We start from the raw sequence: 17,684 nt of genomic DNA on the forward strand, positions 1-17,684 counted from the left end.
ATCACTGGGACGGACCACTGGATAAAGGATACACAGGAATTATTTGCATTAGTCTTGCAACATTTAAATGCTTGAAATTGTTTCAAAAGAAAAGAATATAAACATCATCTCCTTTTGGAAGACTGTTGGAGCCTACCCTTTGTTGCCTCTGGACCTTGTGCAAACTTCAGTTGTTTAGTATAATTTGTTTACAGTTCAGCCTTTCCACTAGACTGTGAGCTCCTTGAATTCCTGGACTGGGCCTTATTCATTTCCATTTCTCTAGAGCCTAGACAATGGCCAAAACATAGGAAGCACTCATAGCTCCTGATCTTGACTGGCATCTCCCTGTACAGGCTGACTGTTGGTAAATTCCTCCAGATATTAAGCTGAAATATGCCTCTCTTCAAACTATAGAGCATCTGTGTACCCTGCAGCAATGAACTATGTGTCCTGGAACAGTGTCCTGTTTCTAGGGGCATAGAGCCTGAGATCATAGGCTCCAAGGAGCAGCATTCCCGCCTCACTGCTTTGGGAAGAACAATGGCCCCTGTTTGTTTAATCCCAGCCCACTGTGACAGCCTTGACTGCACAGAGCTCACTTGTGATTCATGTGAATGTCACTCAAGCTCCCAGAGGTTTGCAGCCATAATTCAACATTTGTTAATAGCCACTTAAAATGTCCCTGAAATAGCTAACAGGCCCAGGGGACAGAAGGTGCTCTGCTAAGAAATCATTCCGGGGAGGCGGAGGCAGCCTTGGCCCAAACTTTAGAAGACACCGTTACTTCCAGTTCATAGAAACATTTCCCTCTCGTTGGCTGCCTTCCCACACTCCATGAAGAGAAGGATGGACATCTATCTTTCGGGGACACCAAGGAGAAAGTGGGACCTGAAATTCTCTACATCATCATGGTGGACATGCTAGAACCCCTTCCCAATAGCTCCTGTCCAGACAGAGGACCCTCGATCTCCACGTACAATACAGGAGGAGAAAACACAAGAGAACACAGTCCAGAGGATTCCATGAGAAAGCCGCCAGTTCAAAGAATAGAAAGGATTAAACAGAAAAATATAGGTATTGGATTAGAAGTCCAAACGTTTGTATGTCGGTGGAGATAGCAAGAAGCAGAAGAATGAGAAGAAATACATGAAGGTTGAGGTCTACTGTGCTACATGGTTCACAAATTATTTAATTCTCCCAAAATCAAATTAAATAACTTGCCTAAGCTCATACAACTAGTATAAGATTTTAGCATTTAAATCAACATAGTCTCACTCTAGAGCCCAGCATTTAACCACCGTGATATACTGCCACCTGCAAATTTGTCAGTCAGAGGAAACCCAGACTGAAGATTCAAATTCAAGTCATTGATTCGGATTCCTTAAACACATCTGTTTCTCCTAAAGTTATCATTCCTGCCACCGAGAGTCAGATTTAAAATGGGGAAGTGGAGGCAGAAAGAGTGAGCAGAGTATAATCACATGCGCATCTGAAAACTGCTGCTCTCTTCTTATAAGCCCTCCCCATCCCCACAGTTGGCAACTTGGAGAGATATCAAGTGCTACCCTGACAAAAAGAGACTTCTCCAGCCTGTGGAATTACATGGCCCTTCCACTTGTGTATTGCTGAGCCAAGAGACTGAGCAAGAAAGAGAGCAAAGGATTGGATGCAGATCTGCAGAGCTGGGAGGTCAGGAGAACCACGGGCCTACGTCCAGCTCCTGGAGATGTGATGCTTGTGATAGGTATGATCCAAAGCTCACCTCCCCCTTAAAAGGGAAAGTCGAATTCACAAAGTTGATGCACAGTGCTCTGGCTGTGCAACCAGTGAAACCAGCTGCACCCAAGATACATGACATCAGCCCAGAAACCACCTGCATGTTCATCAGAGGAAACCGTCTGGGGTGGGCCTACATCTGTGTTACTTCTCTTCTAAGACAGGAAATGTAGTTAAAGAGTCTTGTTCCGGAGAGTTGGAATATTCTCTTGCAGCACAAAACCCTTCATCTAAGATGTCTTTGCCTCCTTCCTCAGTTTACCTGCACAAAGGCAAGGGATGCAAGTCAGCGCTAGAGGGCTGTAGGGACAACTGAGCACTATGGCTTCAAGAGAGGCTTCCCCTGCACCCCACTCTCCTGCTCTGGTCCAGCTCTGGTAGCTGCCAGGCTCCCGGTTCCCAGTAGAGGATACAGAAAAATTGAGGGATCTTTGACCTAAACTTCAATTTTTTTGATCTAAAGACTTGCCGATGAAAGGCATGACTTCACTCACTCAGCCCTGTGCAAATAAGCTCTATGTCTTCCCAAGAACCTCCCTGAGGAGAATTTGTAAGGCATAAACTCTAAACAGTGCCACTTTCTGACTGAGTGACCTTGTGCCAGGTGCTGAGCTTCTCTCAGCCTTACCTATGTTCAACTGTGAAACAGACACATTATTACATTTTCCACTTTCAGAGCTATTGTGAGGATCTAATCATATAAAGAAAGCATTGAGGATCTGAAACCAGAGCACCTGGTTCAAATCCCACTTTCCACTAATTTTTAGCTAGGTGACTTTAGGCCTAACGTTTAACTTTTCTGAGACACCATTTCTCCGTACAAAAAACAAAGCTATAAATATTATACATTTCATAGGGCTGTTATGAAGACTGAATTATTCCATGTACTTAATTTAGAACAGTGCCTGGAACAGAATATGTGCTCAGAAAATGTTAACAATTATTAGCAGGTTTTATAAACTACAGTCTGTTGGTCAAATGAAAGAAATTCTATTTTTTGACACAGCCCGGGTGTCTACAGTAGCTTATGTCCAACGGTAATGCCTCATTGCCCATATTCAAGATTTGCTGATGTCAATATGGATTTCCAAAAAAAATCCTTTTGCTTTTGGATGCCCTGTCACTATGTTTTATCACTAGCTCATCTTAGTAATAATAAAAATAACAGCAACAAAATAGCCGACACTCTACATCTGGCCCAATGCTAAAAGTTTCACTTATATTACTTCATTCAGCTGCTACAAACAATCCTGTGAGGCAAGCGCCAGTATGATTATTTAACAGATGAGGAAGCTGAGACCTGAGGAGGTTAAGTAAATTGCACAAGGTTATTACTCAGATCTGTTGTTCACTCCTACAACACTTACTTCTGACACCTAATGTGTAGATTTTCCCCTCATACCAGGCAATTCTGGCGTTAGTGCTGACTCCACAGATTAAGGGCTCAGTTCCACAGAACTGCCCCCACTTCAGATGCCAAGTACAAGTCCAGGCCACCTGTTCTCCTAACCGACTCGCTATAAATTAGGGATTCCCATGACCCCCTCCTCAGGTTCGATAATTTACTAGAATGACTCACAGAAGTCAGAAACAGTTTACTTACTATTGCTGGTTTGGGATAAAGAATGTAACTCAAGAACAGTCAGGTGGAATAGATATACAGGGCAAGGTATGGAGAAAGAGGCATAGAGCCTCCATGCCTTCTCCAGGTGTAACACCATTCCAGCACTTCCAGATGTTCACCAGCCCAGAAGCTCTCTGCATTCTTCATTTAGAGATTTTTATGGAAGTTCCATTACATAGGCATAACTCATTAAATCATTGACCACTGGTGGTTAGCTCAATCTTCAGCCCTTCTCTCCTCCCTGGAGGTCTGGGCCTGGGGCTACAAGTTCTAGCCCTCTAATCACATGGTTGGTTCCTTAGGCAACCAGTCCTGAAGCTCTCTAGGGGCCAATCAAGATTCACCTCCCTAGCAAAAACTCTGGTAGGGCAGAAAATGGCTTATTATGAATAACAAAAGATGCTCCTCTCACCCCAATCCCTCAGGAAATTCCAAGGGTTTTAAAAGATCTTTTGCCTGGAACCTGGAATGGAGACCAAATATAGATCTCTTATTATATCACAATATCCCAGGCATGCAAGCCTGGAGCCTACATGTGTCTGTCACTAACTTCCGTGATTGTATCATGAGGCTAAAATACCTCATTATGTTACTGCTTCAGGTGCCAGAGCCCTTTCATTCTTCTAACACTTGTCATAACCCCCTGGTGCTCCTGGGAGAGCATTCTTCCCCCCGATGAGCTTCCTTCCCAGGTCTATAGCTGGGTCTATCTCCAGCCCCACCAGCCCCAGACTTATCTCTCATCTGTGTGCCTCTCAGTATCCCCAGCCTCCACGAGGAATCAGGCCAGGCCCAACCACACTCGAGATTTGCTCTCTAGGGTTAGAGCTAGCACCCTGAGATTATGACGAATTCCTCTGGGAACTGCTTTTCAAGGAGTCTTGCATCCTCACTTTGGGAGGCCAGGTCACTGAAGAGCCAATCAAATCCCTGGCTACCACCACCCACACGCTTCCTATACTCTCTCTGGATGAATTTAATATCGGCTCTTTTGTCTCCAAGTGTTCTCCCCCAGCGTTATTCATATTTCCAGCTTCCAAAACACTTAGCCTCAAGGCTATGCAGTATTGGGAAATGGGAGGGGGGTTCTGTAGGGTGGATGTGCTGGCTACATCTGTTATCAATTCTTTCCAGTACCATCTGCCAATGGCCTTCACCTCTGACCACAAATATCTGTTCAGGAAAGAAATAAATCAAAGATGTTCAGAGTTGGAAGTAACTTTAGAGGTCATTCAATCCAACTCTTTACCTGACATTGATCTACCACTGCAGCACTGCCAATAAGCAATTGCATGGCCTCAGCTTGAGCTGATGACAGGGCACAGGTACTCTAAAATCCTAGGACGGCACCTTCCAACAGCTGGTATCTCTGAACTTCTGCCTACCCCTTTTGGTGCTAGCTCTGCCCTCTGGCCACACACAGAGAAAGCTTCATTCCTCTTCCCTATGATTGCCTTTTAAGCGTTTGAAGACAGTGATCATTTTGCCCCCTTCCCTCTTCAAGCTGAACAGTCTCAGTTCTAGCCTACTCTCCTCATCACTCATGGTTTCTGTGACATATGAGGAGCATCACCTTTCGTCCACCATACATCTCTCAATGCCTCTTGCTTTATAGATGGGCCCAAGCCACTGCCAACATCAAAAGCAGCCTCGTCCTCCTTGTGGCTTGAAGCCAGACTGATGTACATCCAGGAAGAATTTGCAGTTGAAAGCTGGTGGGGGTGGGGGATAGGAAAGAGAAGTTTCCAAAGAAAGCAGAACTGGGAAACGATGAGAATGCAGGCATTGATGAAAGTGTGAGCTGGAACAGTAGGGTTAGGTCAGCTCTTAGGATATGGACAACTCTGAAAAGGGCTTTCCTCGGGCAAAAAGCTCTAAAGAGGAACAAACCAGCCGTGTCCAGAGTAGTGAATCCTAATCAGAGAAATGCTCATTTGAATTATAAAAAATCTCCCTTGGAAATAGTTACAGCTCCCAGTAGTGATCACAGATCTAGAAAGTCCAAGGTTTAAAAGACTTTTGAAACTAGTATTTTCTTCTTTCTAAGCCAGACATAGGTCCATATGCCTAGGAGATTCTCCATTTTACCAAATAGATGGAGAAGCTAAAACTAATTGCTACACAGGGTTGAGTTCTCTAGCATAGCCTGATATGGTTTCTTGTCCAGGTGATTTATTGAAGGAATGACATCAGGAAAAGCCTAGAAGGGAATGAAGCACAGCAGGACTGAGCAAGAGAAAAGGTATGCAAAGTTGGGGCTTTAGAAGAAGTCCAGCTCAGCCTGATTCCTTGTGAAGCTCTGGGGTATAAATTGCAGCACAGGTTGTTAGGTCTTAAGGCAAGATGACTGGTATTTAGTATTTAGTCAGTAAGTCACTGGTCACTGGCTTCCGTCAGGCAGTGGGGAGGTGTATAACTTCCTTTGTATCTCAAGAGAAACAGTGCCAGTCAAGTAAAGACATGCTCCTGTTCTCAGTGCAGATAGGAGAGGTAAGGAGCTGTACCCACAGCAGCAGTAAAAGGATGTGGGTGGTGCACTAACAACACCTTCCACAGGTGCCCTTGCTAATTCACACATGAACCTCGCTCACAACTACAAGACTAGTGTGATAGACACATTAAATCAGACCAATGAGATGAAGCCATAATGGTCCATGGACAGGGTTCTGACAATAGGATTCTGTACCTCCCTTATCCCACTATAGCCACTGATACTCACTGTATCAGGGTGTTTCTGCTAACACAAAAAGACAAGCAAATGGAAAAATATACCTGGTTACAAAATAACATCAACTCCCTCCCCCCAAATATAAGTTAAAGTTGTAGTTTCAGCAAACAAAAGTGGGATCAAAATATAAATCTTGATTATGTTCTACTGCATTAGAGTTCAACAGGTTGGCAAGTCCTTGAGAATCACCTAGTTCAACACCTTTATCTTACAGATGAGGTAACTGAGTCCCAAGGAGGCTAATGACTTTGCCCAAGATTGTGCAATTCAGTCAACAGAAGTCATTAGCCCAGGCAAATATGTTCCTTCTGAGTGTCATGCTTTGTTTCTTCTGAATATAAAATTCCATAGCCACTGAGGTAATCAACAGAGAACGTACCTGAGTCATGAGAAATGGGAGCTGCAAAGATACTTTTGCATCCAAAGGATGATACTTTTCAGGATGTTGTTCCCAAATAAAGCCCAACTTGATAAACAGGCTTCTATCACTATCATACGTTTCAGATTTATTAAATAATGAACGTATATTTCTGATATTGAAGGCATCCACTACTGAGTAACCACTTAGCCTAGTCTGTGTAAACTGGTTTTAGGTCCACTGCATGGGAGGAATGTGATATATGGTATTTCAAATTTGCAGGGATGATGTAGGCCATTCATTTCAGGTTGTAATAATAGATCATGGGTCAAATGGCCCAGCTGGTCAAGTTTGATATTGCAACCCAGTTCCATCAATGATAAACACTCAGACAAAAAAAAAAAGAGAGAAAGTATACAGCACATTTCCAGATATCTCTTCAGCCAGGCGGTATCTTTTTGTTCTGATGGAGAGAATTAGATACTTGGGACTTTGAAATATGAACTTCTCTATGGAGCAACATCTCTTACAGCAAAATTAGTGCTAAATGCTATCAATTCAGTTTTGGGGGGACTTTATTAATGGGATCCCAGGTTAGCTCTTATTATTATGCAGATCAGTAGCAAACTAAGATTCACTTTACAGAACATTTTCTAGAACTCATCTGTTCATTAAGGGAAGGTCTTTCCATAGAGAGAAAAAGGGAACCACTGTAGAGAGGGAGAAAGGGAAAGGGACTAGTTCCCAATTCAATAAGCCCCCAGGTGGCCTTCCTTCTTTAGCAGTGCTGGAGGTCTAAGAACTCCCGAGGACAGAGGCACAGACACATAGACTCTCCCCATGAGCAACTGGGCATTAATTCAGTGGCCAATACAGTAGCTTCAGCTTTTCTTTGCAAGTAGATGGTATGGGTCATTATAATCATCAGTTCCCAGTCATTGTCCTATTCCTTTCAACACAGCAGAGAGAATTCAATGCACCCCTGAAAGATTTACTTCCCAACAGCTACCACCTAAAGTTCTATAAACCGGAACATCCCAACCAGAGGCTGAAACCATGAAAAACTACTCACCCAACTTGGCAGAGGTTGCCTCTCCAAGGACATGGTAAATGCTCACAAAACTTCCAAGCATCTTAAAGAATATGGGCTATCATCTAATTTGCATTAGGTATCATTTAGACCATTTTGACATAAAGCTAGAGACTTTACACGTGAGAGTGAGTCAGAGTCTATACCCAGGTGCTGAGGTGCACAGTGTAGACGATCATGCAAAGAGAACCAGAACTGGTCCTCATCCAGAAGCACGTCAGACCTCATCAGAGGGTCCAATGTGATGTCAACGAACACATCTCTGGTTCATCCTAGCAAATATCCCAGAAACAGTGGGACCAAGATGGCTTCAGGTAAATGCAGAGCTGAACGGTCAGTAAAGTACCATTAAAGGAGAGTCAGTGGAGTTCAGTTGTGATCCTAATACCCATGGAGGCTGAACTCAAAGGAGAATCTCACAAATGATCCCTGGGTGCTTCGGGCAGATAAGATAAAACATTTCCCACCAAAAAGAAAAGGTAGTAATCAGACCCATTGAGACATATCTTCGGATTTTATTTTTACTCTAAACGGAACTTGGAGGAAATCTCTAACACCGTGGACATTACCCAGGAGACCGAGAACAAGAGGGCAAACCGACACTGACTGGGTGTGTACCGTGTGCCTGACCTCACATGCGAAGGTGTGATCCCAGACATGGGGCTAAACACACACACACGCTTTATGTGACCAAATGGAGCTACTTTACACATGCCAAAATAATACATGTAATTATATCCGAGATGCTATTATGGACAATTTTTCTTCCTTCTCTATTCTTTCCCACACTTCACAAGTTTTCTCCAATGAGCATGGATTGTTTCTATTAGCAGAAAGTATATTATTAAAATTATAACAATAATGGGACAAGTCATCCTAATGCAGATGGATTTCCGGGTACTTACACTGCAAAGAGAGGTTGAAAAACAGCTATTTCACTTTATATCAGCTACAGAATCAACTTACATTCAGAAAACTTCAAGCCCACTTAATACACTCTAAAAACACATTTTGAGAGCTTATCATGTATTAAGCAGTTCTAAGTTCTGAGAATATAAAGTTAGTAATGATATCATGCTATACATGGAGGACAGAGAGAAATAGGCAATGTATAAAAATTATCAGTGGTTAAAGAATTCAACTATTAAATTAAATTATCTCAAAAGTCCCTTTTAGCCTAAACACTTCATGATTCTGATACAAGGAAAAGCATAATGACTGCTGTAACAAAGCAGTAAGCCAAAATGCTGTTCAGAAGACAGAGGAGGAAGAGATTAATTCAGATTATGGTCATAGGGAGAGGGATTGGCAATGGTTTCCTGAAGAAAGCTACAGAGACATTAGAGCCGGATTTAAAGGATGAGTAGGATTTAAATAGACATGGAGAGAGAGGTACAAAAGGTAAAAAAAAAAAAATAAGAAAAGTCCATCAGCCAAGAACTCTGGGTCAGTTCAGGAAACAGCAAGTAACTAATTAACAAACCTTTACTGGGTATTTACATCCTTGTATTTGGCACGATGTAAGCAGAGAATGTGTTTGATGAGACAAGACTCCGGCTCTCAACTAGCCCTCTATGTGGAGGAGATGGAAAATGGGCTGTGCACTCTCTGATGGCAGGGATCTGGTCTGTCTTCATCACCACTACAGAGTATGAGCTCTATTTGATCTAAAAAGTTCTGGATGCGCATGTATTAACATGCCGTATGCCTGGTACACAGGTTACCCAGCTTCTGTCAGGAGTTGGGCAGGATGAGTTTCCTGGGGTGAGTTTAGGAGCATGAGCTGGAACATGGAAGCCAAGAGGGTGGGGTAAGGAGAGGACTGATATGAACAAAAATACTGGGAGAAGTGAAAGTTTAACACATAGTGAGAATTACAAATCCACAAACACAGAAGCTGCCTGTGCTCTAAAGCTGCTGATAAGTCACAGTATGGAAGAGTGGGAAGAGCACTGGGTTAGAGTCAGGAGAGCCAGAGTCAAGTACAGGCTCACTCAATACTCCTGTGGGATACTAAGCAAAGCAGGGGGCCTGCCCTGTACTTGGCATCTGCCACATTACTAGAACTTGACACACCTCACCTCACCTGACTGGATCAGTACCACAACTCTCAGTGGCAGATATTATCATTCCTTTTTCAGAGGTGGGAAAAGTGAGATTAAGAAACAAGTTCAAGATTACACAGTGAATAGGGGGCACAGTTGTAACTACGACTCGGATCTCTCCCCAAAACCTGCTTCTCGTGTAATAAATAATTAGAGGTGAGTTATGAATCCACCAGCTATGTGCAAGAATTCCAAATAAATATGCCTCCTAAACCCTCACCTCCACATCTCTACTACACTCTGAGATATAGATAAATAAATCCACAGTCATGCCTCTAACAAGTTCTCAGTGGAGAGATCTTTCCTCCAGTAAGTTAAATAAATGTTTTCCCTAAGAAATCTCAATTTTAAAGTAGAAATACACAGAACTATGGAAATCAGGTTAAATAAGCAAACTGAAGGGTCATTTGCATTTCTCAATGTGAAAGCAGATGAACCCCAATGTGATGAGCAGAGAAGCAACATCAAACAGTCACATGCTAGCCACAATAGTGAGTTTGCTATCTGTCATCAATAGTTAGCTACTAAACCCCACCGTGACCTCCACTCTAAGAAATCCCATCTCAGTAAGACTAGGCTTTGCCATGGGGCTCCACAAAAGAAGTAGCAGCCACCTCTCCCTCCCTAGTTTGTCCTTATTAGCATTACTCACCAACTGACTCCTATGGTGGGCTGCAAACAGGGCAGGTAGGTTGGACAATAAACTACTAATAATGATAATAACCCACCTTACATCTGCATAGCTGTCACAATGTACAAAAGGACTTTCACATATATTGTTTCACATGGTTCATTCTCCCAACAACGCTGTGAGTTAAAAAATCATGTATTACTACCATATGTTACATAAGCAAATCGAGGCCTAGAGAGGGTACAAATTACAACCTAGGGAAAAAGCTAGAAAATGATGGAGATGGGATTCAAACCTATGTCTTCTTACTCCTAATCTTAACCTTGGATCATGGCCAGGGGACCCCCCCCCAAGTCCTATATTCTCATTCCCACTTCCTTTCCTTCCCTTCTAGGTCAGTAGAGGAATCTCCCCTGAAGAGACACTAAGAAATCAAAGTCATCTTCTACTTTCCCAGGAAGGAAAAGCACGTGCCTATCTGAAGTCAGATTGTCCCAGATGAGAGCTAAGAGTGTACCTGCATGAGCATAGGGCACACCTGTTTGTGTGGCAATTGGAATTCCACACCTGGCTTTCTGGGGTCTTTTAACCTCCACAAGCAGCCTTTCACTCTGCTAGAATCATGCTCATTGACTAATTAAAGGGTATTATGCACTTCATTGCACACAAGCTAAGAGCTTGGATTAAGGAAGCTTATGTGAAAGCATTAGCCCTAGAGGTGGCACTAGGTATGCTTTACCGAAACAGAAAAACAGAAAAGGTAATCTACCTGTGACATCCCCTCCACCATACTTAACTTCTCTGATAAGTCAGCCATGGCACTTAAGAGACAGAATCCACCTAACATAGGACAACCGCAGGTAGGGCCTAGTAAATAAATCAGATGGAGAGGGATGTGCAACAAAGAAAATAAAAGGCAGAGAGGCCAGTGAACCCACTCCTCCAACAACCACCTGCAAAGCACTCTGTTCTCTTCTGGTGTGGGGGCCCAAGAATAAGTACACCTATCCCCCAGGCCAAAGGGAACAGGGAGAAAGCGGGGAGTGGGAAGGATTACTCCTCATTGCAAGGTCTTGGAACAAACTTGACATCATGTTCCCTCTTGCAGAAGCTCAGCATGGCTGCTCAGGATGATCATTGGGTAAAAAAGACAACCCTCCCATCTGGGGTCTTCTCCAGGTTTCATGGAATAGATGCCCTGTTGATCCCCCCTGAACAGCTTGAAGATCCAGCCCTGAGATTCACCCACTATTCAGTCCTAGGAGAGAGAGCTCATACACTGAGGGTCAGTCCAAGGAGGGACACTCAACCAGATCAGTCTTAAACTTGGTGAGGATGGCAGATAATGACATACCACTTACTGAGTAATAAACCTTATCCAAAAGCAACTTCACTATTTGAGACACATCCTGAAGAGGTCAAAGGCTCAGGTAAGGCTTTAAGGCCCAATCCTTCGCCTCTTGAGACCCCACCAACTCAAATGATGGGCCAAATGCAAAACAGCGGCCCAAAGCCAAAGAACCTTTACTTTGAATTGGAACTTGGTCATCGATTGAAAAGAAGCCATTCGTTGGACATGCGGTTATGAGAATGCTTGAGAACTCTGTCCAGGCTCTGCTACTGACTGCAGTTTCTCTCCTTGCCACCCTCTCTCTGCTATCTGTGTGTTTCATGTGTGTTCAGGCAAACAGGAACAGCTGAGTGCCTTTCCAGCTGCATGGTGCAGTGGTGAAGCTGAGCACTGCCACAGCACTAGAAAGCATGGGGTGGAATACAGGGATGGTTTCAGCCTCCAAGAATGAGGCATTTTTCCCACCTCTCCCCAAGCCACCTAAGACATCATTTGTGCGTGACATATAGGATCTTGTTTGCTCTATTTAGAAGGACTTTCAGTACTGCTGGTCCCTTCCCCCAGTTCAGACTCACTTCCTCTCTAGCATACACTACTATTGATTTTTCTGTGCTTTTCCCCCACAATATTTAAAGCAGATAATACAAAACAAGTCCCCCAGGAAACACTAAAGGGTGGAAGAGGTGATGCCCCCGTCCCCAGCACTCTGGGCTTTTCCAGAATCAGAGAGAGCCAATAGCAAGCACAGAGGCTGTAAGCAGAGACTGGTTGTAGCATTAAAAAAAAAAAAAAAAAAAACTCAGAGTAAGAAGCCGGTAGGCAGTGGATCTGAGAGCAGATGGGAAATGGGTGCACCATAAGAAAGGTAGGTATGTCTTAATTAGGCAGATGGCCCCCAGGCAAGTGCTGATGACAGAGACAAGTCCCTTTGTAACTGCTGCACCTGCCATTCCAAACTTAAAATTGCAATTTGGCTGAAGGTTCTGAAACTCACAAGCTTTCAATTCTCCCTAGGAAAGCACGGGAGAAGCAGTCACACTGGGCTTCTCGAGGATCTCACAGCCCCTGATGCCCCAGACTTTTCTGGTAGCAAGGAGTCGACTATACCTGCAGTCTGACCTGTTATGCCAAGTTATGCCTAGCAGCCCACTAATTGGGCAAACAGAGAACCCTAGCAGCAACAGCTCTACCCTTCCAGGAAGCCCCATCGTGAATGAGAACCACATCCCCTCTGCTTTCTTCTTTAATGAGCTCCACACTCCTCCAGGCTTTCCAATCCCACAACTGCTCATCCCCTCCCCACGCCACTCCTCTCACATCCACGTTGTTAAGTGATTGTACATACAGCAAACCAAGCCCTTCGGTTTCAAGCTGAAGCTTCCAGACAAGCCAGCCTGGAACACTTCACCCTCACAGGCATCTCTGACCGTCTAGACCCTCCATCTAGACCCTCCTCTTTGGCCCAAGCACCCTGACCATCTCTTTGCTTCCAACCTGCCACCAGACCAACGGAAACCTGGGGTCCACGGCCTCTCCTCTCCCCACACAGAGCTCAGAATCCCCACAAGAAAAGGGAGCAAAGAGACTTCCACACCTTTGCAGCATCACCTGCTCCAGCAAGCTCCCAAAGCCACTGGAACCATCCAGGCTGCCTGGGGCCCCACACCCCCTTCTCTGGCGGTTTTAGCTCCAGCCCAACCCACAGGATGCAATGCCTGATGGCACTTCTGAGCAGAGAGAGAGAGAGAAAAAATGCCACCTCGTCAATGACAAGCTGTTCCAATCATACAGCTCAGACACCGAAAGCCATGGGTAACAGACAAATCAGGCCTCCTTCCTCTGGTTGGGAGGAGGCCAACTCAGCACATCTGGCGAAGTGAACCCCCACGGCAAGCCCCCCCCCACGTCTGACCGAACAACAGTGCTCCATCCCAGGAGGCAGACTTCGCCAACCAGTTCCAACAACTCTGGCCGACTACCCTCTTGGCCTTCGACTACTCTCCTGCTCCAGAGCACAGGAAGACCCAGAACCAAGCAAGAGACCACCAGCGTGGCACTTCTCAAAAGGACCAAGCATAAGAGTAAGCTGAAAACCAAGTACTCACTGTGGTGAAGTCTTGGTGGCCACACTCTTGCCCTTTGAATTTGCAGTAGAGCATCATATCCTTCAGGTCATGGCCCACGCGATGCAGGAACTCCAGCATGCTGAACTGCTTGGGTTTGTAGTGTTTGAAGTTGGCTTTCTGCTGCAGGGCCTCCAGCACCGTGGGGTCAGCCAGGTGCGGGTCTGGGATCTGCAGGTTGACATCAAGCAGGGCCAGCAGCTCCCCGGCATGGTACAGGTCATTGGTGGTGAGCCTGGAGAACCGGAAGCCATTGAGATTGCAAAGGGTCACGGCTGGGAAGACCAGACTTTGGGCCACCACCTCGTCTACCTTGGTGACATGCTGGTAGGAGAAGTAGTAGGACACCCTCTCGGAGCTTTCCACCAGCAGCAGGCCCAGGGAGCCCACGAAGGCCGCAGCCCAAAGTACACGCCGGATGGTCAGTGGCCCATACACGAAGATGTGGCGGATGCCGTGGAGGGTGGAGGTGTTGGCAAAGATCTGGAGGCTAGAGGGCTGCAGGCTGCCCTCGCTGGGGCTCTCCTTGAGGTCCATGGGGACCTGTGCAGTTCCGCAACTGGCTAATGACATACCACTTACTGAGTAATAAACCTTATCCAAAAGCAACTTCACTATTTGAGACACATCCTGAAGAGGTCAAAGGCTCAGGTAAGGCTTTAAGGCCCAATCCTTCGCCTCTTGAGACCCCACCAACTCAAATGATGGGCCAAATGCAAAACAGCGGCCCAAAGCCAAAGAACCTTTACTTTGAATTGGAACTTGGTCATCGATTGAAAAGAAGCCATTCGTTGGACATGTGGTTATGAGAATGCTTGAGAACTCTGTCCAGGCTCTGCTACTGACTGCAGTTTCTCTCCTTGCCACCCTCTCTCTGCTATCTGTGTGTTTCATGTGTGTTCAGGCAAACAGGAACAGCTGAGTGCCTTTCCAGCTGCATGGTGCAGTGGTGAAGCTGAGCACTGCCACAGCACTAGAAAGCATGGGGTGGAATACAGGGATGGTTTCAGCCTCCAAGAATGAGGCATTTTTCCCATCTCTCCCCAAGCCACCTAAGACATCATTTGTGCGTGACATATAGGATCTTGTTTGCTCTATTTAGAAGGACTTTCAGTACTGCTGGTCCCTTCCCCCAGTTCAGACTCACTTCCTCTCTAGCATACACTACTATTGATTTTTCTGTGCTTTTCCCTCACAATATTTAAAGCAGATAATACAAAACAAGTCCCCCAGGAAACACTAAAGGGTGGGAGAGGTGATGCCCCCGTCCCCAGCACTCTGGGCTTTTCCAGAATCAGAGAGAGCCAATAGCAAGCACAGAGGCTGTAAGCAGAGACTGGTTGTAGCATTAAAAAAAAAAAAAAAAAAAACTCAGAGTAAGAAGCCGGTAGGCAGTGGATCTGAGAGCAGATGGGAAATGGGTGCACCATAAGAAAGGTAGGTATGTCTTAATTAGGCAGATGGCCCCCAGGCAAGTGCTGATGACAGAGACAAGTCCCTTTGTAACTGCTGCACCTGCCATTCCAAACTTAAAATTGCAATTTGGCTGAAGGTTCTGAAACTCACAAGCTTTCAATTCTCCCTAGGAAAGCACGGGAGAAGCAGTCACACTGGGCTTCTCGAGGATCTCACAGCCCCTGATGCCCCAGACTTTTCTGGTAGCAAGGAGTCGACTATACCTGCAGTCTGACCTGTTATGCCAAGTTATGCCTAGCAGCCCACTAATTGGGCAAACAGAGAACCCTAGCAGCAACAGCTCTACCCTTCCAGGAAGCCCCATCGTGAATGAGAACCACATCCCCTCTGCTTTCTTCTTTAATGAGCTCCACACTCCTCCAGGCTTTCCAATCCCACAACTGCTCATCCCCTCCCCACGCCACTCCTCTCACATCCACGTTGTTAAGTGATTGTACATACAGCAAACCAAGCCCTTCGGTTTCAAGCTGAAGCTTCCAGACAAGCCAGCCTGGAACACTTCACCCTCACAGGCATCTCTGACCGTCTAGACCCTCCATCTAGACCCTCCTCTTTGGCCCAAGCACCCTGACCATCTCTTTGCTTCCAACCTGCCACCAGACCAACGGAAACCTGGGGTCCACGGCCTCTCCTCTCCCCACACAGAGCTCAGAATCCCCACAAGAAAAGGGAGCAAAGAGACTTCCACACCTTTGCAGCATCACCTGCTCCAGCAAGCTCCCAAAGCCACTGGAACCATCCAGGCTGCCTGGGGCCCCACACCCCCTTCTCTGGCGGTTTTAGCTCCAGCCCAACCCACAGGATGCAATGCCTGATGGCACTTCTGAGCAGAGAGAGAGAGAGAAAAAATGCCACCTCGTCAATGACAAGCTGTTCCAATCATACAGCTCAGACACCGAAAGCCATGGGTAACAGACAAATCAGGCCTCCTTCCTCTGGTTGGGAGGAGGCCAACTCAGCACATCTGGCGAAGTGAACCCCCACGGCAAGCCCCCCCCCACGTCTGACCGAACAACAGTGCTCCATCCCAGGAGGCAGACTTCGCCAACCAGTTCCAACAACTCTGGCCGACTACCCTCTTGGCCTTCGACTACTCTCCTGCTCCAGAGCACAGGAAGACCCAGAACCAAGCAAGAGACCACCAGCGTGGCACTTCTCAAAAGGACCAAGCATAAGAGTAAGCTGAAAACCAAGTACTCACTGTGGTGAAGTCTTGGTGGCCACACTCTTGCCCTTTGAATTTGCAGTAGAGCATCATATCCTTCAGGTCATGGCCCACGCGATGCAGGAACTCCAGCATGCTGAACTGCTTGGGTTTGTAGTGTTTGAAGTTGGCTTTCTGCTGCAGGGCCTCCAGCACCGTGGGGTCAGCCAGGTGCGGGTCTGGGATCTGCAGGTTGACATCAAGCAGGGCCAGCAGCTCCCCGGCATGGTACAGGTCATTGGTGGTGAGCCTGGAGAACCGGAAGCCATTGAGATTGCAAAGGGTCACGGCTGGGAAGACCAGACTTTGGGCCACCACCTCGTCTACCTTGGTGACATGCTGGTAGGAGAAGTAGTAGGACACCCTCTCGGAGCTTTCCACCAGCAGCAGGCCCAGGGAGCCCACGAAGGCCGCAGCCCAAAGTACACGCCGGATGGTCAGTGGCCCATACACGAAGATGTGGCGGATGCCGTGGAGGGTGGAGGTGTTGGCAAAGATCTGGAGGCTAGAGGGCTGCAGGCTGCCCTCGCTGGGGCTCTCCTTGAGGTCCATGGGGACCTGTGCAGTTCCGCAACTGGCTTCAGGTTGATCGAATTTCAGAGAAGAGTTTCCAGTCCTCCAGCGCTGCTTAAGCCTTGACGTTCAAGAGAGAGAACCCAAGGCAAGCGTCAGGCCAGACGCAGTGGGTTTATCCTGAGAGCCCAGCCGCAAGCTGACAGGGGTGAGTGTTTATATAAAACCCATTCAAACTCTAGCTCCTGATTTTTTCCAGGCGATAAGGAGGGCTGGTTTTATTTAGGGAGACACCAAGGTGATGTGGAAGAGATGTGGGTGGGAAGGGAGAGCTTAGCCAATGGAAATAAAGTCCTCCCCCCTACACACGCCACTAGAGACAAGATTAAAAGCGAGAGCGAGGGAGAAAATGCTTAAAACAAGTCGCTGAGCAGCTCCGAGCCTGTTAACCAGTGCATAATGCCCCGTGTTAACCATCCTGGGGATGTCAGGGCGGCCACGCTGATGCACTGCGGGCGGCGGCGCAGCGGCGGAGCCTTCAGGGCCGCCGCCGCCGCCGCCGCTCCGGTCCTCTCCCCCGCGCTGCTTTGGACTCCGGATTCCGTTGCTCGCCGCCGGCCTCCGTCCCTCCTTTCCTCCTCCTCCAGGCCCCCTTTTTGGGGCAGAATTCCAAATGCTAGCGGTCGCGGCTAGCGCCTCGGAGAGGAAGCAGCGCGCGGCCGC

General features: G+C 46.6%; 1 protein-coding gene across 2 annotated transcripts in view; it reads right to left on the reverse strand.

Moving 5' to 3' along the window:
* The window catches only part of ASIC2 (acid sensing ion channel subunit 2), a 1,014,799-nt gene extending 997,526 nt beyond the window's left edge, over positions 1-17,273 (reverse strand). Inside the window, exon 1 of one of the 2 annotated variants that reach the window (XM_011360042.2) lies at positions 16,446-17,273. In XM_011360042.2, the coding sequence (XP_011358344.1) occupies positions 16,446-17,000 (555 nt within the window). In that variant the 5' untranslated portion in view covers positions 17,001-17,273. Of the gene's footprint in view, positions 1-13,750; positions 14,306-16,445 lie in introns of those variants that run through there. The other variant, XM_011360041.1, reaches the window with a different exon arrangement.
* Positions 17,274-17,684: the final 411 nt, after the last annotated feature.

Source organism: Pteropus vampyrus, unplaced genomic scaffold, assembly GCF_000151845.1.
Source record: "Pteropus vampyrus isolate Shadow unplaced genomic scaffold, Pvam_2.0 Scaffold50, whole genome shotgun sequence".
Classification (NCBI taxonomy): domain Eukaryota; kingdom Metazoa; phylum Chordata; class Mammalia; order Chiroptera; family Pteropodidae; genus Pteropus; species Pteropus vampyrus.